The sequence below is a fragment of the Mustela erminea genome, chromosome 11, assembly GCF_009829155.1.
Source record: "Mustela erminea isolate mMusErm1 chromosome 11, mMusErm1.Pri, whole genome shotgun sequence".
NCBI classification, from domain to species: domain Eukaryota; kingdom Metazoa; phylum Chordata; class Mammalia; order Carnivora; family Mustelidae; genus Mustela; species Mustela erminea.
Window position 1 is genome coordinate 4,478,442 of NC_045624.1, and position 27,874 is coordinate 4,506,315.

At 42.4% G+C, this 27,874-nt stretch overlaps 1 protein-coding gene across 1 annotated transcript; it reads left to right on the forward strand.

Annotated features, from left to right (window-relative positions):
• XRCC2 (X-ray repair cross complementing 2) lies at positions 1 to 25,841 on the forward strand. Its single transcript, XM_032303973.1, has 3 exons — positions 1 to 270; positions 12,530 to 12,611; positions 22,560 to 25,841. Exons 1-3 carry the CDS (start codon positions 232 to 234, stop codon positions 23,279 to 23,281), a joined length of 843 nt encoding a protein of 280 aa, XP_032159864.1. The 5' UTR covers positions 1 to 231; the 3' UTR covers positions 23,282 to 25,841.
• Positions 25,842 to 27,874: the final 2,033 nt, after the last annotated feature.

Here is a 27,874-nt window from a genome sequence, read left to right on the forward strand (position 1 = left end):
CAGCGGTCTCCGGTCTCCTAGGAGACGGAGTCTGACGTCACTCGGGCGAGGACGCCGTCAACAGCACTGCGCATGCCCTTCGCCTCCCTGGCGCCGGCGGGCGCAGCGCGCATGCTCGCGCCCGGGTCAGCGGGTCCGCGCGTTTGACTGGCTGCGAGGCGTCGGCCGCTCGCGGTCAATGGCGCTGCTGGCGGGAAAGTTGAGTGCCCGGTTCGCCCAGCCTTCGGGGCGATGTGTAGTGACTTCCGCAGGGCCGAGTCTGGGACGCAGGTGAGGGCCGCCGGGTCTGGGACGGCGGAGGCGGGGCGGGGGCCCGGGCCGGGGGCGCGCGGGGCGCTCGGCGGAGGGGAGGCGGCCGCGCCGGACTGCGGCTCCGGCCCGCCCGGCCCGCCTGAGGCCCCGGCGGCGGCCCGCGGCCCTGGGAGACCCGGCGAGGACGTGCGTGGGCTGCCTGGCGCGGGCGAGCGGAGGCGGAGGCGGAGGCGGAGGCGGACGGAGGCGCCCGTGTCGCCCGGCCGCTGTGCGCCTCCTGCGGTCCGCTCGCCGCGCGGGGCCGCGGCTGTCCCGGGCTCCCCGCGGTCGGGGGCGGCCAGCCGGGCGGCGGAAGCGGGGCACGGCGGGGCCTGCGGGCGGACCGTCTGCAGGCGGGAGCGGGGCAGGCGGTGTGGGAGCGGGGCCCTCCCGCCCGCCCCCGCGCGGGGCCCCGGCCGCTCGCCCGCCCGCGTGCGTTTCCGGCGCGGGGCGCCCGCGGACGCGCCGGCTCGGACAGGTGCTGCGAGAAGCGGCGCCGGCAGGTACCAGCGCGGCCTGCGTGTGGGTCACCGGTCGCGGAACGGGAACGAGGAGCCCAAGGAACGATCTGCCCGAAGAACCAGTGGCGGAGGCCGACGCGGAGGAACCGCGGCCTTGGGGGGCAGCGCGGGGCCCGGGTCAGGGGGAGCCGGGGCTGAGGTTTTCGGGGCCGCGTGAGCTCGGCTCGGCAAGGAGGGGGCGGCGGTCGCGGGCAGTAGCGGGTAACGTGGGTGTTGAGGGAGCTGCGGGTGGTTCTGACGAGTGATGGAGACGGGAGTTGGGCCCTGAGCCCCGAGAAATGGGCGAGGTGGGTGAGAAGAATCTATTATACAGATGAGGGACAGAAACAAGACTCTTTAAATAATAATCATAATCATAATAAGGTTTTGTGTATGTATTTGAGAGAACAAGTGGAGGGGAGGAGCAGGCGCCCGATTAAGCAGGCAGCCTGACATGGGGCTCCATCCCAGGGACCGGCATCAGGACCTGGGCGGAAGGCAGACGCCAACCGACTGAGCCTCCCGGGCGCCCGGGAAGCCGCGCTCTTAGGAGGAGTCCACGCATGTTTCCTGTGAAGGGCTTTGCAGGTCAGGGCGCGCTCCGTCAGAACTCCTTAACCTTGCAGTCCTCATGTGCAGACATCCGCAGAGAGGGGGACAAATCAGCATGACTGTGCTCAATAAAACTTATTTTTAAACTTTTTGGATTTAACCTGCTGGCCAGTTTACCAACCCTTGCTAGAACCACTACAGTTAAAACCTTATTCATTTACAGGATCGTTTGAAACCAGGGTTAAACAAACAGGTGACTTTTGCAGTCAGATCCAGCCTAGTATCAAACAACTGGGAGCCCTGGGACGCCTGGGTGGCTCGGTCAGTTAAGGGTCTGCTTTGGGCTCAGGTCCTGGGATCAAGCCCCACGTCAGGCTCTCTGCTCTGCGGGGAGCCTGCTTCTCCTCCCTCTGCCACTTCCCCTGCGTGTGCTCGCTCTCTCTCCCTATCTATTAAATAAATAAAGTCTTTCAAAAAAAGTAAAAAATGGGAGCCCAGCACAGCCAAATCATGGAACAAGAAATTCAGCAACATATCCTTGGCCTGCCATGTCTGCACGGAGACCCTTATCCAGATTGCTTGGCTCCCACTACTTTGAGTACAGAGGGTCTGAGGGGAGAGCAGGGAGCTGGACAATAGGTGCTGCTTTATTCTTTTTCCTTTTTGCTAACAAAACCAGCTAAGTGAAACTTTCGGAGTGTTTTGCAGGACTCTGGCTGGTGCTTAATTTGTTTGGACACAGTTTTCTTCCCTTGCATATTATGCTACAGAACTTAAGGGATTCTACTGGGAGGCTTCGTGTTGAGAACGGAAGTCACAAGCGAGCCCAACAAACAACTACTTTAAATTTTTAACTCGCTAGAATTACAACTTCAAAAAACAGCTAACCATTCCCATATTTTGTGAGTAGTAGGGAAAAGACATTTCATACAGGGTCTTCCAAGAAAATAAAGTTGCAAAAAATATTTTCTTTTAACGTATTCTAGAGATAGAACTATGGTAGGACAAGTAGCATGTGTAAAACTTAATAATGAACCCTGCAATTAAAGACCAGCATTTGACTACAGTTTACAGTATAATAACCTGTTTTTTACGTACTGTTAATGTTTATTCTTTTACCCTGTTTATTCTTCTTATCACACCTGACATTTTATATTGATTTAAAGGTCATGAGAGCAGACTTTGTTGTCTGTTGAGTTTACTCCTTTAGTCCCAGTGTTTAGAACAATATTTAGCCCACAGCAGTCAATAATTGTTACTTTAGTAGATAAATTTGATATCTTTCTCCTCTTCCCTTTCCCTTCCTTCTGCCTTGCTTCGTGTGTCATCAAAACAAAAACAAAAACAAAAACAAAAAACTTCCCAGGAACTCCCTTAATTTTTCCTGTTGTCTTTCTGTTACCGATTTCTAGTTTGTGCCCTTCATTGTCAGAGGACATACTCTGTATGATTTCAGTTCTTCTAAATTTGAGGTTTGTTTTATGGGTCAGGATGTGATCTATCTTGATGGATGTCCCATGGGCACTTGAAAAAAACATGTATGCTGCTGCTGTTGGGTGCAGTGTTTTACATACATGAGTCAGATCTCGTTTGTTCTGATTTTCTGTATCTTTAATTTTGTTTTGTAACTCTTTCCTTTGCTGACAGGTGACTGTTAAGGTCCCACATATAATTGTGGGCTTGTCTATTTCTCGTTTCACCTATATTAGTTTTGCTTCATATGTTACACGTTGAGGATCCTATGTCTTTTGAGTGGGATGATACTTTTATTACTCATTCTGTAAAGTCCCCCTTTGTCTCTAGCAACTTTCTTCCCTCTGAAGTCTGCTTTATCAGATATTAATACTGCAATTCCTCCGTTTTCATGAAGTCTGTCTTGATAATATATGCACAGGTTTTCTCTGAATTTGCTCCTTAAAATAGAGTAAATATTTTTGTTTCTAAGAAGCTGCAATTTCGAGGGCACCTGGGTGCCTGAGTTGGTTGAACAAAACTGCCTTTGGCTCAGGTCATGATCCTGGAGTCCCCGGAAGGGTTCCACATTTGGCTCCCTGCTCACTGGAGTCTGCTTCTCCCTCTGACCCTCCCCCACTTCATGCTGTCTCTCTCTCACTGTCTCTCAAATAAATAAAAATCTTTAATAAAATAAAAGAACAGAAACTGCAATTTCGAGGTGACTGGGTGGCTCAGTCAGTGAAACATCTGACTCTTGGTTTTGGCTCAGGTCACGATCTCAGGATCCTGAGATGGGCGGTGCTGAAGACGGCCTACCCCCCACCCTGCCCTCCGCGTGCAGCTGGGAGTCAGCTTGAGGTTCTTTCTCCCTCCCTCACTGCTCCTCCCCCAGCGTGGGCACTCGAGCATGGGCTCAGCCTAAATACAAACATACATACGTACATAAAATCTTAAAAAAAAAAAAAAAGTACAATTTCTCCACTTACGATAGGGATTTCTTCCATCCCATTCCTCCTCAAGTTGCTCACTGGTACAGATATACCCACTCCTATGGTCATTTTTCTGTCTTGTTTTTTCTTTTTCTTTTTTCTTTTTTTTTTTTTTTTAATTTTGTCAGTGCAAGGAGCCTGGTGCAGGCCTTGATCCCAGTACCCTTAGCCGACTGGGACACCCAGGAGTCCCAGTTTTCTGCATCTTTAATCTTCATTTTCACTGATAATTTCCATTGGTATGCTAACATAAAGCAAAAAACAGGAAGCGGAAAACCTCCATAGATGTCTCCCTCTCAGCCAGCCCCGTTCCTTTACTGCTCAGCACAGCAGAGTCTGTGCTCCGGTCTGCACTTGCTAATCCCCCTCCCATTCTCTCTAGCCCATGGTGATCGGGCTCCCGTCTCCCACTAGACCACTAAAAGTTCTCGTAAGGTTATTAGCCAACCTGTGTTGCCAAATGCTCATTTCTGAGTGCTCCTTTTAGACTAAAGTATAGGAACACGGCAGAATGTGTCCTTCCTGTAGGAAAGCCATTGTGGGGAAGGAAGGGGATGATCCATGGGTACCTGCTCTTAACCCATGAGAAGCTCTTCCCTGGGGGAGGGGAATGAGAGGCTAGAAGAATATGCCAGAAGTGTTTCTCCGGCAGAGTTCCTCACATGCAAGGTGAGAAAAGTGTTCTGCCAACATTAAACTCCTGTAATATTGATTTTATGCTCTACTGTTTCTTTTTGGGACTGCGTTTATTTGATTTTTTTTTAAAGATTTTATTCATTTATTTGAGAGCGCACGAGTGGGGACAGAGGGAGAGGGAGAGAATCTCAAGCAGACCCTGCACTGAGATTGGAGCCCAGCGTGGGGCTCGATCTCACGAACCCAAGATCGTGATCTTAGCCGAAATCAAGAATTGGACACTTAAACAACTGAGCCACCTAGGGATCCCTATATTTGTTTTATCTAAATGAAAATTTGAAGCAGTTTGGTATAACTTCCTAATGAAATCTGAAGAATGCATTTAATGGAATTACTCATTTGTGGGATATCATAAATTTAAAATTTAGTCCTTACAGATTCTGCTAGAAGTTAATACTTCTTACGCATCTTGAGAATGGCTAAAATCAGCAGCACAAAATACAACTGGTGTTGAACAACTGGTGTTGGCCAGGATGTGGCGAAGAAAGGAACCCTTGTGTATGTTGTGGGAATGCAAACTGGTGCAGCCACTATGGAAAACAGCTTAGAGGGTCCTCAAAAAAAAAAAAAAAAAATTAGAGCTGCCATATGATCTAGCCATTGCATTCCTGAGTATTTACCCAAAGAGTACAAGAGCACTAAGTCAGAGAGACTGCACCCCATGTTTATAGCAGCATTATTTACAATAAAGATACTGAAGCAACCCAGATATCCAGAGACATGAATGGAGAAAGGAGAGGTGGTGTATACATCCAACAGAATGCTATTCAGCCATAAAAAAGAGTGAAATCTTGCCAGTTGCAGTGACATGGTTGGAGCTAGAGAGTACTGTGATAAGCGAGATAAGTCAGCCTGAGAAAGACAAATACCATGTAATTTCATTCATTTAAGAAATAGGGGCACCCGGATGGCTCAGTCCATTAAGTGGCTGCCTTGGCTCAGGACATGATCCCGGAGTCCTGGGATGGAGCCCCCATCAGGCTCCCTGCTCAGCGGAGAGCCTGCTTCTCCCTCTTTCTGCCTCCCGCTCTGCCTGCTTGTGCTATCTCTCCATCCAATAAATAAAATCTTAAATTAAAAAAAAAAAGAATTTAAGAAATAAAACAAACAGGCATCGGGGTGGCTCAGTCGGTGGCTGAGCCCTCAGATGTGGGCTCAGATCGTCCCAGAGTCGTGGGATCTAGTCCTGTATTGGGTTCCAGTCCTGTATTGGGTTCCCTGCTCAGCTGGGAGTCAGCTTGTCCTCTCTCCCTCCCCACCCCTGGCTCATGCTCTCTTTGTGTCAAATAAATAAAATCTTAAAAAAACAAAGGGAAAAAAATGAGAGAGACAAACCAAGGCACAGACTCTTAACTTCAGGGAACAAACTGGCTTAGAGAGGGGAGGAGAGGGGGGTGGGTGAACCGGGTGGTGGGGATTAAGGCGTGCGCTTTCGATGAGCACGGGGTGGTGTATGGAAGTGTTAATTTCTGTATTGTACACCTGAACCTAATACAACACTAACTGGAATTAAACCAGTTAGTAATAACTAACTAGAATTAAAAACTTAAAAAAGAGAAATTTATGCTGCTTAAATTGTCAGATATATTTGTAGTAGCTTTTGGGGGTGGTGCATGGGAGAGGGGGAAGCAGGCTTCCCGCTGAGTGGAGAGCCTGATGTGAGGCTTGATCCCAGGACTCTGGGATCCTGACCTGAGCCAAAGGCAGATGCTTAGCAACTGAGCCACCCAGTTGCTCCGTATGTGGGGTAGTTTTTGCTTTAGTTTATATGTATCTGTTTTTCCTTTTCCTCTTACAGGATGATTGCTTTTATAAAAGCATTAGCTTTTCTTCCAGCTTGATTGAAGGGCCAGGCCTAGTACTCTGCCCTGAAGGACAGTTGAATTTTCAAAGTGGCAGAGGAGCCTAATTTCCCATGTGAAGAGGAATTACGGAGCTACCGTAAGACCCCGATTTTGTATCAGTCGCGTACACGCTCAACTGGCTGCCGCTTTCCCTTGCTCCCTTATTCCAACTCCTCTCTCATTTCTGTGTTACAGTTACACATTTTTGCCTGAATTTCCTCTACTACTATGAGTAGTAAAACTAAGAATTGTATTTATTTTATAGCTGGGAAATCCAGGTCTGTTATGGGCAGAGGTGGGAATATTTGGTTCAGAATGTTTGCTTCTTAGCTCCCTGGTGGTCTAGTGGCTAGGATTCAGAATGTTTGCTTCTTTAGGTAGGTTTTTGTTTTTGTTTTTATTTTTTTTTAAGATTTTGTTTATGTGGGGCGCCTGGGTGGCTCAGTGAGTTAAAGCCTCTGCCTTCAGCTCAGGTCATGATCCCAGGGTCCTGGGATCGAGCCCAGCATCAGGATCCCTGCTCAGCAGGGAGCCTGCTTCCTTTCCCCTCTCTGCCTGCCTCTCTGCCTACTTGTGACCTCTGTCTGTCAAATAAATAAATAAAATCTTAAAAAAAAAAAAGATTTTGTTTATGTATTTGAGAGAGAAAGCATAAACTGAGAGGAGAGACTGAGGGAGAAGCTGAGCTTCATCCCAGGACCCTGGGATCGTGGTCTGAGCCAAAGGCAGATGGTTAACTGACTGAAGCACCCAGGAGCCCTTTTAGGTAGCCTTTTTTTTTTTTTTTTTAAGATTTTATTTATTTATTTGAGAGAGATCACAAGTAGACAGAGAGGCAGGCAGAGAGAGAGGAGGAAGCAGGCTCCCTGTTGAGCAGAAAGCCAGATGTGGGCCCAATCCCAGGACCCTGAGATCATGACCTGAGCCGAAGGCAGAGGCTTAACCTACTGAGCCACCCGATGCACCTTAGGTAGCCTTTTATACTGAACCGGTTTGCAACCCTACTACTGGGGTCTATCTGCAGACAAATTTATTTACAGAAGGTCAGGGGAAACGAGCCTTTATCTAAATGAGCTGTGTGTGTGTATTTTACCTTAATGCCATTAATTTGTAATTAGTTTGCTCTCTATATTCTAATTTCTGCTCTTGTGTAAGCTTTTCCACAACTGAATGGTCTTTAAAAACATCTGTATGGTCTTTAAAAACATCTGTATGGTAGGTATTCTGCTTACTAGATAGGTACTGCTTACTAGGTATTGAAGGTATATGATGGTATTGGAAATGGACTTCTGTTAGTATAAAGAACTTCGAGGACATGAATACTCATGGACTTTAGTTTGGTATAAGTTTGCATACTGTCTAAACATGAAAATGGAAATAGTGTGAGGTCACTTACACTTTCCATCCTTCCCAAGCCTGCCTACCTATGCCTTGTTTACCTTTTAATTTAATAGGTAGCCGCTGAGTTTCTGCCAGACAAAAGCATTTTGGAGTCTGTTGTGAGCCAAAATAGGTGCTTTTCCTTTTGAGCTTTTATATCCAGATGAGGAGATGGGCTGGTAATGTGCTAAGTATAGTAGTAGTAGTTTCATGGAAAGAGGCGGCCTTGAGGAATGTGTGTTATTATCATTCGTTTAATGGTCTTGGCCTTAGAAATTTAAAAGAGAATAGGCAAAGGATCTTCTTTGTAGGAAGAAAAACATTTCTCTATCAGTGCACATTTTATATGTATATAAAAGAACTAAATGCCTAATCTCTTGTTCAAAATTAAGGGTGCCTCCCACAAATTAGAACTGACTGTAAGACTGAAGAGAAAGGCTGGCAAGCGCAGCCTGATGTGAGAAGGGGACTTCCTGACTGATCCTGTCTCGGGGTAGCCTCAAGATAATGAATCTTGTCAACCCCACCACTCTTGAGACCCGGCTTTTCTAGCCCTGGAGGTTGGGAGTGCTGCTGTGGGACCACCCAAGAGGAGAATGTCTAATGGCTGTGTGTCAGAGTTCGGGCTCCTGGGCAGGTCGGGGCGTTATGCCCTAAGGGTGTACTTAAGGGTGTGGTTAAACAAAAGGAAAGAATGTTGGGAGGGGTGCTATGCTCCAGGAGGTCCCAGGTCACTGATTAGGCCTGGGGGAAGATTTGTCCCAGATGGCGTTAGGTTCCCGCACCTTCCAAGCACCCTGCCTGTATTTCTTCTGCAGCAGCCACTGTACTGTATTGCATTTTTGTAAACTTTTCACTCTCTCCTGTTAAATTCTTTGAAGATAGGAACTGTGTCTGCTACATCTGTGTATCCCCACGTTGACTTGGCCGAGATGGTTACCAGTGGCTGGCTGTGCAGTGAGGATTACCCCCTTTGTGGGTTATATTGTTATGGTAATAATGCTGCCATTGAAAACAGAGGGCTCCTTGTAGCTGTTGAGGGGAGTGTTAACAGAGATGGTTGAAAGAGGTCAGGTAATCGCCTAGACAGGATCTCGGATCAGCTTAGTAGATCCAGAAACTATTTTTTCTCTCTACTCAGATTTTATTAGACTCCGTGATACTGAATCTGAGGCACTGGAGCCCAGCGGTCCTCCAGCCTTTGGGAGCCAGAAGAGATCTCTTAAGTCTCGGCTCTGGCATCTACTAGTTTTCTCATCTGAAAAATAGAATGACAACAAATAGTTACTATAACAATTAAAAGAGATAATGTATATAAATTAGGTACTGCAGATACCATAGTAAGCACAAATAGTAGCTATTAGTTGATGACTTTGTTAAAATAATAAAACCTAGAAGATAACTGATTTACAAACCAAATGTCAAATCTGTTAATTAACAATATTAGTGAAACTGCCAAATAGACTAAAATTGTTGTGTCCACTTTGCCTTCTTTTCTAAATAGGAAATATGGCCTCAGAAAGATTACAGAGAGAATCAAGAGAAATCCATCACCAAGCTGTGATTGCCCAGTGTGTTAATCTTCCCTAAAAGGATTGAACTGTCTTGTCTAACAGAACTTACTGGCGTTCCTTTTACCCTGGACACTTTGGTCTCTTTTTTGTCCTTCAGAAACTCCAGATTGATTATACCTGGCTTCTTTTAATTCATTCCTTAAATCTGGACATGATTAATTTTAATTTCTGTAATAGTTTATGTTAGGTTTTTAGGGTATTTTCCTTTTTTTTAAAGTTTATTTATTTGAAAGAAACAGACTCTGCTTTGGCATTGTAAACATTTTGAATATTAGTGGGAAGTTTTCATCCTTGAAGGTTTTTTAATAGTAGTGGAAAATTAGATGCAAACTGGCTAACTCAGCCAATTGGATAAGAGGAGTTATACCATCTCTGTCCAAGTGTCCTGCCAATATAAAGCTTTCTTGAATCCTTTCCTATCAGGAATTCTCACAGTGGAGAATTCTGAAATATTTTGAGGGGTGACGATGAGAGTAAACAATTGGAGTAATTTCCTAAGTTAGCTGTTCTGATGAGGATAGTTATTTGTACACATGCTTCTCAAAACTTTTTTTTTAAGATTTTATTTATTTATTTGACAGAGACACAGGGAGAGAGGGAACACAAGCAGGGGGAGCGGGAGAGGGAGAAGCAGGCTCCCTCCTCGCGGAGCAGGGAGCCTGATGTGGGCCTTGATCCCAGGACCCTGGATCACAAACCTGAGCCGAAGGCAGCCGCCTAACAACCGAACCATCCAGGCACCCTTTTTAAAACATCTTAAAGTCATTTTATGTGTTTCATCTTGTTCATGAAAGTTTCTGTCTTGTCTTTCAAGCTGGACTCACCATCTAACTCAGTGGTTCTCAATTTTTGGCTTTAGGAATGCATTACACATGTAAAAATTATTGAGGATTTCAAAGAGCTTTTGTGCATTTTTTTTGTGGGTTTTTTTTTTTTTGGTAGAATAGTAGTTACAACGTTATATTAGATTGAGGTGTACATCATAATGGTTTGATACTTGTTTATGTTGCAAAATGATCACAATAAGTGCAATAAGTGCAGTTAATGTCTGTCACCAAAAGAGCTTTTGTTTATGTGGGTTTTATCAGTGAAACTGAGAAATTTATTTATCTGTCTATTTATTGAATAGCAGAAGCGAGAAAGTTTATTAAAGCAAAAATATAGGGTGCCTGGGTGGCTCAGTGGGTTAAGCCTCTGCCTTCGGCTCAGGTCATGCCATGATCTCAGGGTCCTGGGATGGAGTCCCGCATCGGACTGTCTGCTCAGCGCGGAGCCTGCTTCCTCCTCTCTCTCTGCCTGCCTCTCTGCCTACTTGTGACTTCACAGATGTTATTCCAATACATTGCTTGTGTTCTTACTGAGCCACCCAGGCACCCCTTTATCTTCTTTTAGTAAATCTTAAAAAAAAAAAAAAAAAAAGAATTAAAGCGAAAATAAACTCTCGAGAGATCTCTGGAGCAGGTGGGCTCTGGAGAGAGAGCTGCGGGGAGAAATTTAGAATTTTAAATATTTGCATTCATATACAAGTGACAGTTATAAACTCTTTGAGTATTGTAAGTATTTTAATGAAAAATAGCTATATTTCCCTAAACAAAAAATATGAGGAGTGACACACTCTCACATATTTGCAGATCTCGTTTTAGTGTCCGGTTGAAGAGAATTTGACTGGGGTCCCCTCTCTTCTGCGTGCAGTCTATGACTTTATGTTGTTCTGGTTGAAGTACGCTAAGACTCTTATCATGTTATTGTGCTTCAACCAGAACAACATAAAGTACTGCCGATGTATAGTTGGAAAAAGGAGTATTTGAAGGTCTTTTTTAGATAATTGTGGGTTTACTTCTTTGATTCTGTACCAAAACGTGACAAGATACTAGTTTCCTAAAAGTTAATTGCAATGTAGAATATACAATTATATCAGTGATTGATTTTTTTTTTTTTTAAGATTTTATTTATTTATTTGACAGAGAGAGATCACAAGTAGGCAGAGAGGCAGGCAGGGGGCGGGGAAGCAGGCTCCCTGCTGAGCAGAGAGCCTGATGCGGGGCTCGATTCCAGGACCCTGGGATCATGACCTGAGCAGAAGGCAGTGGCTTAACCCACTGAGCCACCCAGGTGTCCCGTGATTTTTTTTTTTTTTTTTTAATACGTTAAAACCATTGATTGATTGGTCTTACACTTGGAGTGAATCTTTTACCCAGGACTGGTTTAACATGCATTAGTCATTTGGAAATAGTGGTTCACTGAATTACACAGCTCTTTCAAGAATTGGCGTGTTTGTTAAATAATTATTTTTTAAAATTACATTCATTAAAACATTGATGTCTTCCCCATAAAGGATCTTAAGTTTCGGGAAGCTATCAAGGTCACAGAGGAGGGTGAGTTTTCTAAAATTCAAATGTTACCATTGGCAACAAATACGGTCAGTTTTCTTGAAGTGACAAGCTTACTTTCTTCATTTTAATAAAATGTCTACCAAATACCAAAGTCTGTATAATCAAAGTTTCTTTTAGTTGTTTTTTCAAAATAAATGTAGGCTATGAAAAAAGCATCCAACTCAAATAATCAGCACAATTGCTTTTCCTAGAGGAAAAAAAAAAAAAGATTGTATTTAATTTTGGAGCAGAAGTCCTTCATCTGTGTGTGAAATTGGGGACGTCCCCAGGAGCAGACTTTACCAAGTTCCAGATCCCTAAGACTATACTCAGTTCTGATACTATTTGCAAGTTGGGGGTTATGGGGACCCCGGGGGACACCTTGAGGTATAGCAGTCCCGTAGAAGGACTCCCAGAACTCATTGAAAGTGGTTGTGTTCATGGTTACAGTTCACTGCAGGGAAAGGATGCAGTCTTAAAGACGGCCACAGGAGCAGGTGTCAAAGTCCCGGCGAATTCCAGATGCAGACCTTCCCGTCTTCCTCTCCTGGGGGAACTGTGGAGGGCGCTCAGTTCTCCCGCAGCAGTGTGTGACAGTCTGCTAACTGCAGAAGCTCCCCTGAACTTGGTGTCCGGAGTCTTCCTGGGGCTCATTTTATACCATCAGTATTTGATATGTAAACAAATAAGGAAGTGTTTTCTGAATGAATGAACACAATTTTCCTCCTAACTTGTATTTCCTATTTCATAATTTCCTCTAAATCCTCAAAATTAAATGGGTCTTTTTTATAGACGCTTGGAAAATGGTGTAAATGTAGATGTCTATAAGATTTTATATTTTTAAGTAATGAGTTTTTCTTTTTTTTCTTTTGCTAGCTTCTTGCCCGACTTGAAGGTAGAAGTTCCTTGAAAGAAATAGAACCATGTCTGTTTGCTGATGAAGATTCATCTGTACTTGGTAAAAATCTCAGACCAAAACACAATGTCACATATTAAGTCTTATAAAACAGGGTTTTTTTCTAACATATATTTATTTATATGTACATACTTATAGCACAACGCAGAGTACTAACCACTATACGATCACGGCTGTACATACTTATAGCAAACAGCTTATGGATTAACCTGTAAAATTAAAAAGTGAGAAATAGATCATGCTAGAACACTTTTAAGTCTTCATTATCTGTGTCAGAGGAGTTAAAATTTGGTGGTTCTTTGGTAAAATCTTCAGAATAAATATTGACCTCTCTTATCTCAACACAGTAGTTGAGGGAGTTTTGTCACTATAATTTATTTATTTTTTAGAAGTTTGAGAGTCACAGGTAAGTCCTTAAGTACCCCGTTGTCTGTTACTACTTCTGTGGAAGGGAAAAGACATGGCTGCCTGTTCCCCCAGCACTTTTACACTAGGGAAGACTTACAGAAGAGTACTACTGTGCTGCATTGTTTCTCCTCGTTAGTGGAAGAGCTCTGTGGAGGTGTAATTCGCCCATTTAAGCATGCAGCTTCATGACTTGCATTTACATGTATGCAGCTGTCATCACAATTGATTTTAGAACATTTTCATTGCCCCAGAAGGAAAGCCATGCCTCTTAGCAGTCACTTCCCATTTGCTCCCACATCCCTCAGCCCTGGGTGGTGACTGATCTACTTGATGACTCTCTAGACCAGCCTTGTCTGCATATTTCATGTAATCATACAATATGTGGTCTTCTGTGACTGGCTTCTGCTCCTTTGCATAACATTTCCAGCTTTTATACCGTGGCATGGCTCAGTAGTTCTGGTCCTTGTTGAGTGGATATACCACGCTTTCCCCGTTCATCAGTCGATGGACATTTGGGTTTCTGCTTTTTGCTGGTATGGATTATGCTGCTGGGATGATTTGTGTACGAGCTTTTCTGTGATTCATGTGTTCGGTTCTCCTGCGTAAAATACCTACGAGAGGGACTGTTAGCTTCATGCTGTGACTGGGCTTAACCTTTGGTGGCGCTGTGGGACTGTTGGGCCTAGCGGCTGCACATTTTACTTGCCACCAGAAGCGAGGCCTAGAATAGTACCAGTTTTCCCACATCCTGCAAACAACTGTCATTGCCTGTCTTTGATTCTAGCTTTCCTAGTATGAAATGATATCTCCTTGTGGTTTTGACTTACATTCCCTGGTGACTAATGATACTAAGCATCTTTGCTTGTGCTTAATGGCAATTTCTATGTGTAATTTGGAGAATTGTCATATCTTTTGCTGTTTTAAAAAAATGGATTTTTTGTTGTTGAGTAGTAAGAGTCCTTTATATAATCTAGATACAAGTCCCTTATCCAATACGGTTTGGAAATACTTTCTCCCACTGTGTGTTGTCTTCTTGTCTTGATGGTGCCTTGAGGCACAGAGTTACTAATTTTGATGAAGTCCAGTTTATCTGTTTTGTCTTTTATTGTTAATGTTTTTGGTATCATAGCTAGGCCATCGGCTAATCCAGTCAAGGTCAAGAAGATTTACCACTTTGTTGTCATTACTGATTTCTGTTTTCATTCTTTTCCGATCAGAGAACATACTTCTCTGATTCAGTCTTTTTAATTGATTGAGGTTTGTTTTATTGCTGACCATATGATCTATCTTGAAGAATGTGTTCCATGTGCCCTTGAGAAGAATGTATATTCTGCTATAGTTGGATTGAGTGTTTTCGTGGTGTTTTGTAATAATTCTGGTTGATTATTAGCTTTAAGTCTCCTGTTCTTCTTGGTCTTCTGCCTAATTGTTCTATCCAGTATTGAAAATGGGTATTGAACTTCCCAATGATTACTATTGAATTGTGTATTTCTCCCTTTATTTCTCTGTTTTGCTTCATATATTCTGGGGCTTCGTGCACTGTTGGGCACTTTCAAGTTTATAATTTTACCTTATTGATGGGTTGATTCATTTATCGTTATAAAGTGTCCTTCTTTGTCCCCTCACACCCATTAGGACGGTAACGGTAAAAAACAGAATAACAAGTGTTGTTGAAGTTGTAGAAAAATTCTGCACTGTTAATGTGATTGTAAAATGGTGGCGGTATGAAAAACAGTATGAAGGTTCCTCAAAAAATCAAAAATAGAGCTGCTGTATGATTGGGGCACCTGGGTGGTACAGTTAGTTAAGCATCCAACTCCTGATTTCTGCACAGGCCATGCTCCAGGTTGGGCTCTTGGTTTGGTGCAGACAGAGTCTGCTTAAGATTCTTTAACTCCTTCTCCTTCTGGCCCTACCCCCACTGTGCTCCCTCTTCTCTCTCTCAAAATAAATCTTTAAAAAAAAAAAAGAGGAACTGCCATATATATGATCCAACAATTCCACTTCTGGGTAGATCTCCAGAAGTGCAAGCAGAGTATTGAAGAGATATTTGCAGTCCTTTGTTCATAATGGCATTACTCATAATAGCTAAGAGATGGGACCAACCCAGATGTGCATTGACAGATGAATGCATAAACAAAATGTGGTATATGCAAACGAGGAAACATTATTTAGCCTTAAAAAGGAGGGAAATCCTTGGGGCGCCTGGGTGGCTCAGTGGGTTAAGCCGCTGCCTTCGGCTCAGGTCATGATCTCAGGGTCCTGGGATCGAGTCCCACGTCAGGCTCTCTGCTCAGCGGGGAGCCTGCTTCCCTCTCTCTCTGCCTGCCTCTCCGACTACTTGTGATTTCTCTCTGTCAAATAAATAAATAAAATCTTTAAAAAAAAAAAAGAAGGAAGGAAATCCTGTCATGCTACTACATGGATAAACATGGGGACATGCTAAGTGAAATGAACTAGTCACAAAAAGGAGTATATTGTGATTTCACTTACATGAGGTATCTAAAGCAGTCAAATTCATAGAAACAGGAATGATAGTTACCTGGCATTGAGGAGAAAAGGGAGAAGGGGAGTTGTTGTTTAATGGGGATAGAATTTCAGTTTTGCATGATGGAAGTTCTAGAGATGTTGTACAATAGTGTGACTGGAACTTTGAACTGTACACTTAGAAATGGTAACTTTTATGCCATCTTTTAGCACAATGGAAAACAAAAATGTCCCTCGTTTCTAGTAACAGTTGTCTCAAAGTATATTTTGTCTGATAAAAGTACAGCCACATCAGCTCTCTTTTGGTTACTATTTGCATGGCATATCTTTTTCTATTGTTTTGTTATCAGTCTGTCTGTGACTTGGTAAAGTGTGCCTGTCGTAGATAGCCTATAGTTGAATCCTGTGTTTTTATTCCATTCTGCCAATCTCTGCCTTTTGTTTGGACTGTTTAGTCCACTTACAGTTAATGAATTACTGATAAGATAGGGTTTATGACTGTCATTTTGCTTTTTATATAGACATATCTTTTTTCTTTCTCTATTCCTTCTTTACTCTCTTCTTTTGTGTTAAATATTTTCTAATGTACCATTTTGGTGGGGGGGGGGCGTGCAGAAGGAGAGGGAGAGAGAATCTTAAGCAGACTGCACACCCAGCACAGAGCCCCACCAGACATGGGCTTGATCTCACAACACTGAGATCATGACCGCAACAGAGATCAGGAGGCGAGAGTTAACCGATTGAGCCACCCAGGTGCTCCTAGTGTACCATTTTTATTCCTGGTCACTTTCACTTTTTAAAGTCGTGTGTCCCCGTTCCCGCCCCCCGCCCGCCCCGGGGGAGTAGCAGAGGGAATGGGAAAAGCAGGTTCAGCAGGTTCCGTGCATAGGAGCAGGGAGCCTGATGTGGGACTTGGGACTTGATCCTAGGATTCTGGGATTATGGGAGCCTGATGTGGGACTTGGGACTTGATCCTAGAATCCTGGGATTATGACCTGAGCTGAAGGCAGGTACTTCACTGACTGAGCCACCCAGGCGACCTTGAGTTATTTTCCTAATGGTTGCTCTGAGGATCACAATTAATATCTTAATTTAAAATAATCTGATTTGGATTAATATCATCTTAATTTCCATATTTTATAAATACTTTGCTACTGGGTAGCTCCATTTCTTCCTTCTTCCTTTGTGCTGTTATAAGTTATATATCTATGCATCATATATCCATAAACACTTCTAAAATTGTGACTTAATGCAAGAAATTAAAAAGCCATTACAGCAAAGAAATTTAAATGGATTGGGGCGCCTGGGTGGCTTAGTAGGTTAAGCCTCTGCCTTTGGCTCAGGTCATGATATCAGGGTTCTGGGATCTGCCTGGCATCAGGCTCTCTGCTCAGTGGGGAGCCTGCTTACTCCTCTCTCTCTGCCCACCTCTCTGCCTATTTGTGATCGATTTGTCTCTGTCAAATAAATAAAATCTTAAAAAAAATTAATATGTATTATAACAAAGAAATAAGTAAAAAAATATTCAGTTCATTTGTTTAAGTCAGATAAGTGAAAAAAATTACAAATATAAAACATATACTGTCTTTCATATTTACCTATGTAGTTGCATTTACCTGTGGTTTTTATTAACTCTTGGGTTCAAGTAACTATCTGCTATCCTTTCATTCAGCCTAGAATATTCCCTTTACTATTTTTTTATAGAGCAGATCTGTTAGCAAACAATTTTCTAAACTATCAGTAATAAAGACAACTTTTGACCAAACGTGTTAGACAAAAGATTGAACTTTCTACTCTATCAGAAAGGATATTGTAAAGTTGGACCTTATAAAACTGACAGGAAAACATGGGTCAGAGCACCGTTTATCCAGTTGGATGTTGTATTTGTAGAAATTTGAAAAACACCATAGTGCTCAGTCACTAACAAAAATGTTTACTTAGTTTGGATTAACATCATCTTAATTTCAATATTTTATAAATACTGTAGGTATTTTAGCTGTAAAACTAGTTAGATGAGCGCCCGCTGGAGCAGTAGCAGACCTAAGACTGGCATTACAAGGATTGTTTGTCAACAACAGTTTATCAGAAACTGTATGGGGAAGTTCACAGTTAGGGATTATAGAAAGCTCTACTCCATTGTAAACATTTCTAAATGCTTTTTCATAGTAGTTACTGAGTACTATGTACTATACCATATACAGTAGTGCATACCAACTCATTACCTCTTCCGTATGATTGTAATCTGCAAATTCAACATATTGTTATACAATTAGTAGGTTGGTACCAAGATGGTGTATTTTTTGGCTTTTCTTTTTTATCCTTATTTTGAAGGATCTTCGGATTCATAAACTCACTCTGACAATCTGTTACCCAGATCCCTTACAGCATTCTATTTGTGAGAGCAACTATCAAGGCCAAACCATCCAGATTTTCTGATTTAGCTTAATTTGTCAAGTGCCAAACTGTAGTGGTGTGTGTGTGTGTGTGTGTGTGTGTGTTTTTTGCGGTGAGAGGTTTGGGTTTTTTTGTTTTTGTTTTTGTTTTTTTGTGGTTTTTTTTTTTTTTTTTTTTTTTTTACTCCCAAGTTGTCATACTCAATACTTTGAATGGACAAGGGTATGATTTCTTTCCCAACAGGTCTCAGAAACATTTGAGATAGTGACTTCAAAAACAGCTAAAAGGACTATGCCCCTCTGTAGAACATCATGCTTGAATATGATTTTTGATGTGATGATTAGACAGTAAATGTTTATAAAATCAACAAAACTGACTTCATCATTAAACATATTTATAGGGAATCTGCGACCGTGATGATAATATTTATGTGTAATTTGTAAGTTTGCACATTTTATTTCCCCAGTTGTTACAAATGACCTTTTTACTGCTTTGCTGTTAATCTGTAAAAGGAAAAGAGTGTTTTCATATACCCCTTAATAATCTCCTAACCAAGGATTTCACCTTAAGCGTTGCCTCATCTCAATCTTGTCAAAGCAAGAATCTAAGGAATCCATATACTTAACGTCATCTGTTTCTTAGTAATGTATGAATTTAGCCAACCTTGATAAACCATGTAACAAGTGCTCTCTAAGACTTACTCTGTTGAGTTACGCTGAAAGATGTTTATGAGCACCACCTTCTCTCCAAGAAAATACTTGGCTAGATTTTCATTTTTTTCCTATTCTGAGGATTCCAGAAATACCCACAGACGGCTCCCACCTACCCTCTGGCCAGTGGAGTCGCTTCCCTTTTACTTGAGAATATGCTGCCTTTCTCCTACCTTCGGTTGTCTTCATTTGACTTCAGCCTCATGAAACTGCTGTTGAATATTACTTTTTAAATGAATGTAAACCATCATATTTTCCCCTAATTCTTTGTGTGCCCCCTGCCTTCCCTGCAGCCTAATCCTTGGAAGAAGCTCAGTGCTCCCTGGAGAGCCCTCCCATCTCTTTTCTCAGCATCTGATTTTGAAGTTTGCTTCATAAAATAATACGTATATTAAATGTGGTTTTGCAAACTACACATTTACTGGTGCAAGGTAACTATCCAGGACCAATTCAGGGATCTGTTCACAAACTCTGCTCTGCCGCTTTTTTACTTTTAGAAATGTTGTGCTTCATTTAATGTTATTTAGTACTCTTTCATTTTCTTGAAACCTTTTGTGCTCTGTGTCACTTTCCTCCTCTAATTTTTATATTAAATTCATGTTTTATGTCTTCATGCTGACGACTCTAACGTGGATGTGTCCCGAGAGTTGTGTTTTTGGCCTCTATTCCTAATGTTTTGTTTACTCTCACCCACCAGATTGAGCTTTCTGTTCTCTGTTGCTTTGTAGCTTATTCTCAGATCATTATGTCTACTCTCTTATTACTGTCTTGAATCTCAAATCCCTAGGGTTTGTAGGACATTTTTATTTTGCGACACCTACCTAACATAACATTTTGAAAGCTAAATTCTTGTTAGGATATTTATGTGATTACGTGAATTAAAAATTCCTGCTTTCCTTATGTGTTTGATGTATGGGTACTTCCAACCCTGTCTCTGAGAAGAACCTTTACATACGTCACTACCTTACCCCCGAACATGGGCAGGCCCGAAAACCTGACAGAGACGAAGTGTCCACACTCACTGGGCCAGGGGCCGAGAACTGGGCACTCTGGAACAGAACTCCTGTTCCTGCTTGTCTCTTGTGTTGGTCTCTCGTTTCCAGCCTTGGTCCTGGGCCTTTACATCCGCGGGACTCTGGTGACCAGTGCCACACTCCTCCTGGGATTCCCTGCCAACTTTTGCTTCCTTTCAAAATGCCGTGTTCCAGAGCTCACTCTGGAGCATTAAGCCCTCACCAGATAGGGACTTACATTTTCATTTTTCAGATGTCTCTCAAGAAGTTTTCAAAAAGAAGGTAACCTAATGAAGTGCATTCAAAAGGTACTCTGTGCTGGAAATAGAATAGTAGAGTCCCAACCTTAAAGTAGCGTGTAGGAAATACGACGAAATAGCCGGAAATCGTACAGCTTGAGGGGTGCCTGGCTGGCTTGGTCTGTGGAGTGTGTGGCTCTTGATCTTAGGGTTGTAGTTTGAGCACCATCTGGGGTGTAGAGATTAAGTAAAACTAAAAAATGGTTTAAAAATTACATAGCATGATAACAGCGATGATGAAACATGATCAAGTTTGCTTTCTTCGCTCCGAGTGTCGTTATTAGGGTCAAATGAGCTATCATCAGGCTGTGCTTGCACCCATAAAGCACCGTAGAAAAGCTGGTTGCTGTTGATGAGCCTCATGGCCTTCTTTTCTGGGGAAGGGGGGAGGGTCTGGTGCCGCCTGCTGGTTGGTTTCCCCACTGTGTTCTCTGTGCATCCTCCAAACTATTTTGAGATTAGTCTTACTAAACTGTGTTTTCAGCTTTCCTTCTCTACAATTAATATCTGTTCTGCGTTAATGTTTCGTTGAATGCATGTAGTTCACTCTCTGTAATATAGGGAAGTAAAAGACTTACTTGTGGGTAAGGGAGGATTTCAGCTTAGCTTCTTAGTCAGCAGTAGGAGAGAGTAAACTGAACATCTGGCCTGAATAGTTACTTAGTTACTGTGTTAACTTCCAGCAAGAGTATCAGTGAACAATTGTTATTGTGAAAATAGTTTCACTTCTTGAGACTAGAATCTTTGGGGGGAGGGGTACGGGGAATCATTTTTATTTAATTTTTTTTTTTTTTTTAAGATTTTCTTTATTTGACAGACAGAGGTCACAAGTAGGCAGAGAGGCAGGCAGAGAGAGGAGGAAGCAGGCTCCCTGCTGATCAGAGAGCCAGATGTGGGGCTCGATCCCAGGACCCTGGGATCATGACCTGGGCCGAAGGCAGAGGCTTTAACCCACTGAGCCACCCAGGTGCCCCTTTATTTAAATTTTTAATTGCATGTAAGATTATGGTAGAAACTGGTTGAAGTTTCATAGTACCTTAAATATGTTACAGTGGTAACGTGCTCGGTTTTTTTTTTTTTTACATTCTTTGTGAATGTTCCAATTTACAGTGGTTTGTTAGTAATAACAGGAAGTAAAGGAACTGGACTCCCACACTAGTAATTTGATTGGGGCCTGAGAATCTGCATTCTGTTTCCAGTCGTGTGGTTCAGTCATAAATTAAATGGAAACAAACTAGCAAGGATTGGAAGGCCAGTGTTAGGAGTGGGTTTTGAAGAGCTCTGGAGGTAAGACAGTTTCCCCAGGTATTTAATTTGCGTTCTCCTGTATAGAAACCTATATAGAAAAATATTTGGAGTCTTTGAAGTTCAGAGTAGTTTATTTCAGCTTATAATGCTGGGAAAATAATTTACAGTGCAGATGTCATTCTAGCAGGGCACAGCTTCAAGAAATTTATATAGTGGAGAATAACCGATAGCATTTTGGAAATTTGGAGGGCTATTACTGGCATTTAGGACCAAGAGCTGAACATATGAAACTGCAGTGTCAAGAATAATGTTCCGCCCATAATGCCAGTCGCACCAAAAAACCCTAGTTAGGGATCGTTTCAGCCGCGTGTGACAGAAGTCCAACTCAGTGGCTTACCTGATAGAGGCTTATTTTCCTCACCTCACAAGTGGTATAGACACAGGCCCTGCCTAGCTGGTGTGGGGTTCCACCATGTCATCAAAGTCCTGGGCACCTCTTGTCTTCCTGCTCCACGATTCTTAGGGCCCACCCTACTTCGGGTGTCCCTTTTCACTCACTGCCTCAGGATGGTTGCTTCCCCTGCAGAGCCGGGTGTGGCACAGCAGAACTGGCACCCGTATCAGGAAAGCAAAACTTAGAAACCCCCAACAGAGTCGTACTCATGTCTCCCTGGCTCGGGTGATCCCTGCTGACTCCTCCTTGCAAGGGATACTGAGAAAAATAGTTCTGTTTTGTTTTGTTTTTTTTTAAGATTTTATTTGTTTGCCGGAGATAGAGAGTACACACAAGCAGGCAGAGAGGCAGGCAGAGGCAGCGGGAGAAGCAGGCTCCCTGCTGAGCAGGGAGCCCGATGCGGGACTTGATCCCAGAACCTTGGAATCATGACCTGAGCCGAAGGCAGCGTCTTAACCAACTGAGCCACCCAGGTGTCCCTGAAAAAAATAGTTTCTTAGCTCTGTGCACTGCCTTCTCCCCGCCCCGCTCCCACTCCCGGCACCCCGCCCAATAGAGGTTTTATACTTACTGACGGGGGAGGATGTATAGTGGGTAATCAAGTAGCAGAGTGCTGTGTACCGTAGTGTTCAGTAGCTTCTTTCAGCACTTTATTCTTAGCTTCTCAGTTTCAGTGTGAGTGCATGTGGACCCCTCCCCAGGAGACTTCCTTGGGTGCCTTTCCACCTTGTCATTCTGTTTTTCACGTTTTCTTGATGCTAATTAGTAGCCAGCTCCTTTCTCAGAGGTGAAATTTAATGATTTAATTTCCTTCCTTACTTGTATTTGCTTATATGATCCATTTTCGCAAGTGGATTTAGAATTTTTCTTTCACATTCCAGTAAACGTCTTTTTACACACTGTTGCAGACTTTTCATTTTGTAGCCTACCGTTACTGTGCTGCTGCATTTTGACTGACATTTTTACATTTTACACAGGTGATATTCTTGAATTTCATGGTCCAGAGGGAACAGGAAAAACCGAAATGCTTTATCATTTAACAGCACGATGTATACTTCCAAAATCCGAAGGGGGACTGGAAGTAGAAGTCTTATTTATTGACACAGATTACCGCTTTGATATGCTCCGGCTGGTTACAATTCTCGAGCATAGACTCTCCCAGAGTTGTGAAGAAATGGTCAAACAGTGCCTGGGAAGGTTGTTTTTGGTGAGCTGCGTTAACAGCACCCAGCTGCTCCTCACGCTGTACTCCCTAGAAACCATGGTTTGTAGCCACCCTTCTCTCTGCCTTTTGATCTTGGATAGCCTGTCCGCCTTTTACTGGATAGACCGCGCCAATGGAGGAGACAGTGTTAACTTGCAGGAGTGCACCCTGAAGAAATGCGCTCAGTTCTTAGAGAAACTCGTGAGCGAGTATCGCTTAGTTCTTTTTGCAACAACACAAAGTCTAATGCAGAAAACCTCACACTGGACAGAAGGGCCTCCGCCTGCCTTTAACCATCCAGGTGAGGCAGATGTGGACTACAGACCCTATCTCTGTAAGGCATGGCAACGAGTAGTGAAGCATAGGATATTTTTCTCCAAACAGGAGGATTTTAAAACCAGCAACCAGTTTTCTTTAGTTTCACGTCATTTAAAAAGTAACAGTTCAAAAAAGCACGTTTTTATTATTGGAGAAAGTGGCATTGAGTTTTGTTGATATGTGTCATACAGTAGTGTTTTTCAGGATATCATGCAAAATCTAAAAAGTCTTTAATGGGCTAAAATGACTCAGTAATAAAGTTTTAAACTCTGAGAGAATTGATATAAATGTTTCTACACAGAATGGATTTTTTTTCCCCCCAGAATGGATTTCTTAAACTAGTACAGGAAAACTTTATTGTGTTCTTGGGATGTTGAAGATAAATCAAAGTGCTGATAATAATTAAACTGTATATTGAACTTGTTTTAAGACTAAATAAGTAATCTACACATTGCGGCCTGAATAAAATGAACTTTTTTCTAACTTTGTGTCACATTTCTGGAATTTAGTTAAGTACTTAATTGTTTAGGAAAGTTTAAATGCATTTCTGACTTCTATGTAACTCCTTTTGGAAGCTGTGACTTTGGAAAATGTTTCTGCAGAGCTGTGATTTCTGCAAAGGGGATGAAAACAAGGAGCCTGCCCTTCTGCCTTTTACACCAAAGACTATGGAAAGCCAGAGCATTTTGATCGGAGTTAGAATGAGTCCAAGATGAAGTTGCATTCTGGTTGGGTCTCTGTACAATTTTTTTTAACACAGGGAAATAATATACCCATTCAAAGAATTCTATGAAGATTGTTTTTGACATTTTCATCTCCTCATTAAGTGATAAAGGCTAAAACTGTAGTAGAACTATAACTAGTATGTTCTTAGCCATTGAGAATAGCCCAGCCATACCATGCAATGAGTCATTATTTCCAGCTGAGAGCTGGACAGGGCTCTGTGTACTCTGGCCAAGGAATGGCCAGAATGGGGAGCATGCACCTCGAGGGGTACACAAGGTAATGTATTGTGGAGAGGAAGAAAATCTCAACTTGTATTTTAATCAAAGAAAAGGTGAAATTGTATGGATATGTGGTACTCAGATTGATGCTGGAGTACTCATCGATCTGTGTATCAGGTGGTCATCTGTCACATTCCTCTCTGAAGTATCCTGTTGGAAAGTGGAAAGAATTGACTGTGATGTTTTTGTGGGTGTGTTCATTTATATGTGACCAATTTAGTTAAAAACCAACTGTAGATTAAGCTGACAAAAGATTGTTTTTAAGGGCTTAAAAAGGATCCTGCAGAGAAATTAAGATTGAAGTTAATATTCTTCTTGATGCAGGGACAGCAGAGGTGGCCTCTGCTGTCTGTGCCCTCCCCGTGGACCCTGCGCCGCCTCTAGCTCATCTGCAGTTTCCAAAACCTTCGGCCTTCTGGAGGTGCCCGCTGGCTGCCCGAGCTTCTGGGCTGCATGTGGTCCAGGCCAGCAGGCCTTCAGCAGTGAAGGGCAGGGTTTGGTGTGTGAACACGCCAGCTTCCTTACCCCTCCAGTGAGAGGACACTGAAGTTCTTCTCCCAGGGTGGCCCTGGTAGGATTGGTTCCCACTGCCTTCAGCAGCAGTCCGTGCGTCAGCACACTGCATCCTGCCTTCTGTCCTTCCTGCTCGCTGCACCGCAGGGGGCCTCCAGACTGTTCTAATGAAGGCCAAGTCCTGGTGTAGGAGCTACTTCTGTTGTGGGTGGAGGGAGACCTCTCAGGAGACCATAAAAAGCTGTCAGACAAACAGTCAGTCCTCCTAGGCCCAGTATTTGCTCTTTAGCCACACTGTGAAATTCAAAATGGTAGTGGTCCCAGCGGCGACTCAAGTCAAGTTTCGCTGGGTCCCATTTCTGCCTTTCACATCTCACACCCGTATGCCCTCAACAGATCTGATTTTGCCACTAATAAACTTGAAAATATTTAAGAATATGACCTATTTTATCCCTAGTTCGTCCTTTTTCACTTTGTAGTTTTGTGGGTTTTATTACAAGTTACATGTGAGTAACTTACAAATACTTGTATGGTGGAGGAACATGTTCATTTCCCCCTGGATAATTGTGTGATCAGTAAGATTGAGAATCTCTTGGAGCCCCTGCGTGGCTCAGTTGGTTGAGCATCTGTCTTGAGCTCAGGTCGTGATCCCGGAGTTCCAGGGGTCTCCACCACCTCCTACTCCCACCCGCCGCTGCGTTGGGCTCCCTGCTGAGTGGGGACCCTGCTCCCCACTCCACTCCCACCCGCCATGGGCATGTGCACACGCGCGCACTCTCTCTCTTAAATAATAAAATCATTTAAAAAATAAGATTGAAAATCTCTTTATTTGAAGATCTGAAAATCCCTACTCTAAGTTTTGTCTCTCTTTAGCTATTTGGAAAAGATAAGAAAATTCCAATACCTTCCCTGTTCTAGCTCTGGATATATGCATTACACGCATATATGAAAAACTAGGCAGTTCTTAGCAGAATTCTCTCCTTGTTTCCATTTCTCCTCTATATAAATGAAGTATTAACTTAATGGACTGTTATCCACAGATTTATAACTTATTCTTCGGGAACATGATTAAAAAATAATGAACTTTTATATTAACTTAAATTATCAATTATATATTAATGTGTCAGACCAAAGAATTAGTTATCTTAAAAAGATTTGTTATCTGACATGTTGGAAGGAATTAAGAATCCTGGTTAATAAAAAATTCTTTTAAACTAAAAGTTACACCAATGGGATTTCTTGAACACTACAGAAAATTTAATACCTGTAAGAAGAATGAGAATTATAGGGAAAGAAATGGCACATTCTGTTGTGCAGATAGCAGATATGGGGGTGCTGGTTAGGACCAGAATAAGGAGTGAGGATTTACAAATCTTAGAGTGTTCCATTTACCTGTGGAAAAGGGAGTGAACTTCTTGAATCATTGTGAGAATCTAGTGAAAGAAAATTGCATAAGTTAAAAACAAAATAAAAAGAAAGAAAGAAAATTGCATAAGAAAGGTATTCCAGACATTCATCTGATAAATGCAATACAAAATTAAGATCATGCTTACCTTACTGCTTCCTTTGTATACAGTGTTCAGCCTTCAGCTATCAAATGTTTATTATTAATACCATCCAGGAAATTTTGATGCAGACACTATGCTTTATGGATTATCTGAGATTGAAGGTGAAAGACAAGACATTTTCAGAAAAACAAAAACAGAATTTTCTGCCAAAATCGCTTCACTAAAAGAACTTCTAAAAGATAAACTTCAAGGAGGAGGAATACCACAGGTCTGAGATTTAAGAAGTAATAGCAAAGAAAGTAGTAAGCACTTTAGTAAATCTAAAGAACTATTGATAATGTAAGGAATGTCACATTTGTGGGAGGGAAAAGTCCAAGTTTAATCTTGTTGCTTGTAAGTTGGTAATTGAAATATCAATCTAATATCTGGTGTTACTGTGAAGGAGAGTAACAATAGGGACCCATTTTAGACCTGTATGAACTTGACAAGATGAAGAGCTGCCCCTCGAAGAAACAAAGCAGTATGCACTGCGGTAGTATCTGTTGAGGAGGCAAAGGGAAAACAAGACACAAATCAGTACACACAGAAGGAAAGTGGATAGTACAAATCAGCACCAAATAGCTGGTAGAGATAAATCCAATTGTAAATGGAGTGAGTGTTTCTGGAAAAAATCTTGGTCATTATATCAGATTTTTAACAATCTGCAATATGCTTTTTAAAGAAACGCATCTAAAAGATACTGAAATGCTGAGCCAAACGATAAAAAAGACCTTAGAAAGATCAAAGGAAGCTCTGTAGCTGTACAAGTAACATTTTGTTTTAATGAAGATCGAAGGTTTGATTTATCCTTAAAGTTTATATGTCTTCAGTAAGATAACTTCTAAAACTATATAGCAAAATGTATAGAACTACAAGGAGAAATTGGCAAAGTCCCATCGTGGTGGATGTTTTACTACACCTGGGAGATCAAGCAATTAAAACCGGTTGAAGGGCACATGGGTGGCTCAGTGGGTTAAGCCTCTGCCTTCAGCTCAGGTCATGATCTCAGGGTCCTGGGATCAAGCCCCACATCTGGCTCTGCTCAGCAGGGAGCCTGCCCCCCCACCCTCTACCTGCCCCTCTGCCTACTTGTGATCTCTGTCAAATAAATTAAATCTTTAAATTAAAAAAAAAAAGATGAAGGGGCACCTGGGTGGCTCAGTTGGTTAAGGTGTCTGCTGCTCCCCCTGCTTGTACTCTTTCTATCAAATACATACAAATCTTTAGTTGGGAGAGAGGCAGAGGGAGAAGCAGACTCCCTGCTGAGCAGGGAGCCCAATGTGGGACTCAATCCCAGGACTCCAGGATCATGACCTAAGCTGAAGGCAGATGTTTAACCGACTGAGCCACCCAGGTGTCCCTAAATAAAAATTTTTTTTTAAAGTCCGTTGAAGACAGAATATGAACACAAAATCAGACTTGATGTAGTGAACATATATAGAACTCTGATGCAAAATAATGCACATTTTAAACGTAAAAAAGATATCTATTAAAAAGTGATCTTGTGCTGTGAGAAGACATCAAATTTCAAAGAATCCATATCATGAAGAGTATTTTTCTTGATTATAATGGAATTGTCAGAAGTTAACAACAATAAGATGACTAGAAGTCTCCAAATAGAAAAAAATGTCTAAATTTCTTAATCGGTAGATCAAAGAGGGTCATATCATAATTAGAAACTACTAACGTACAGCTTAAATTAGAAA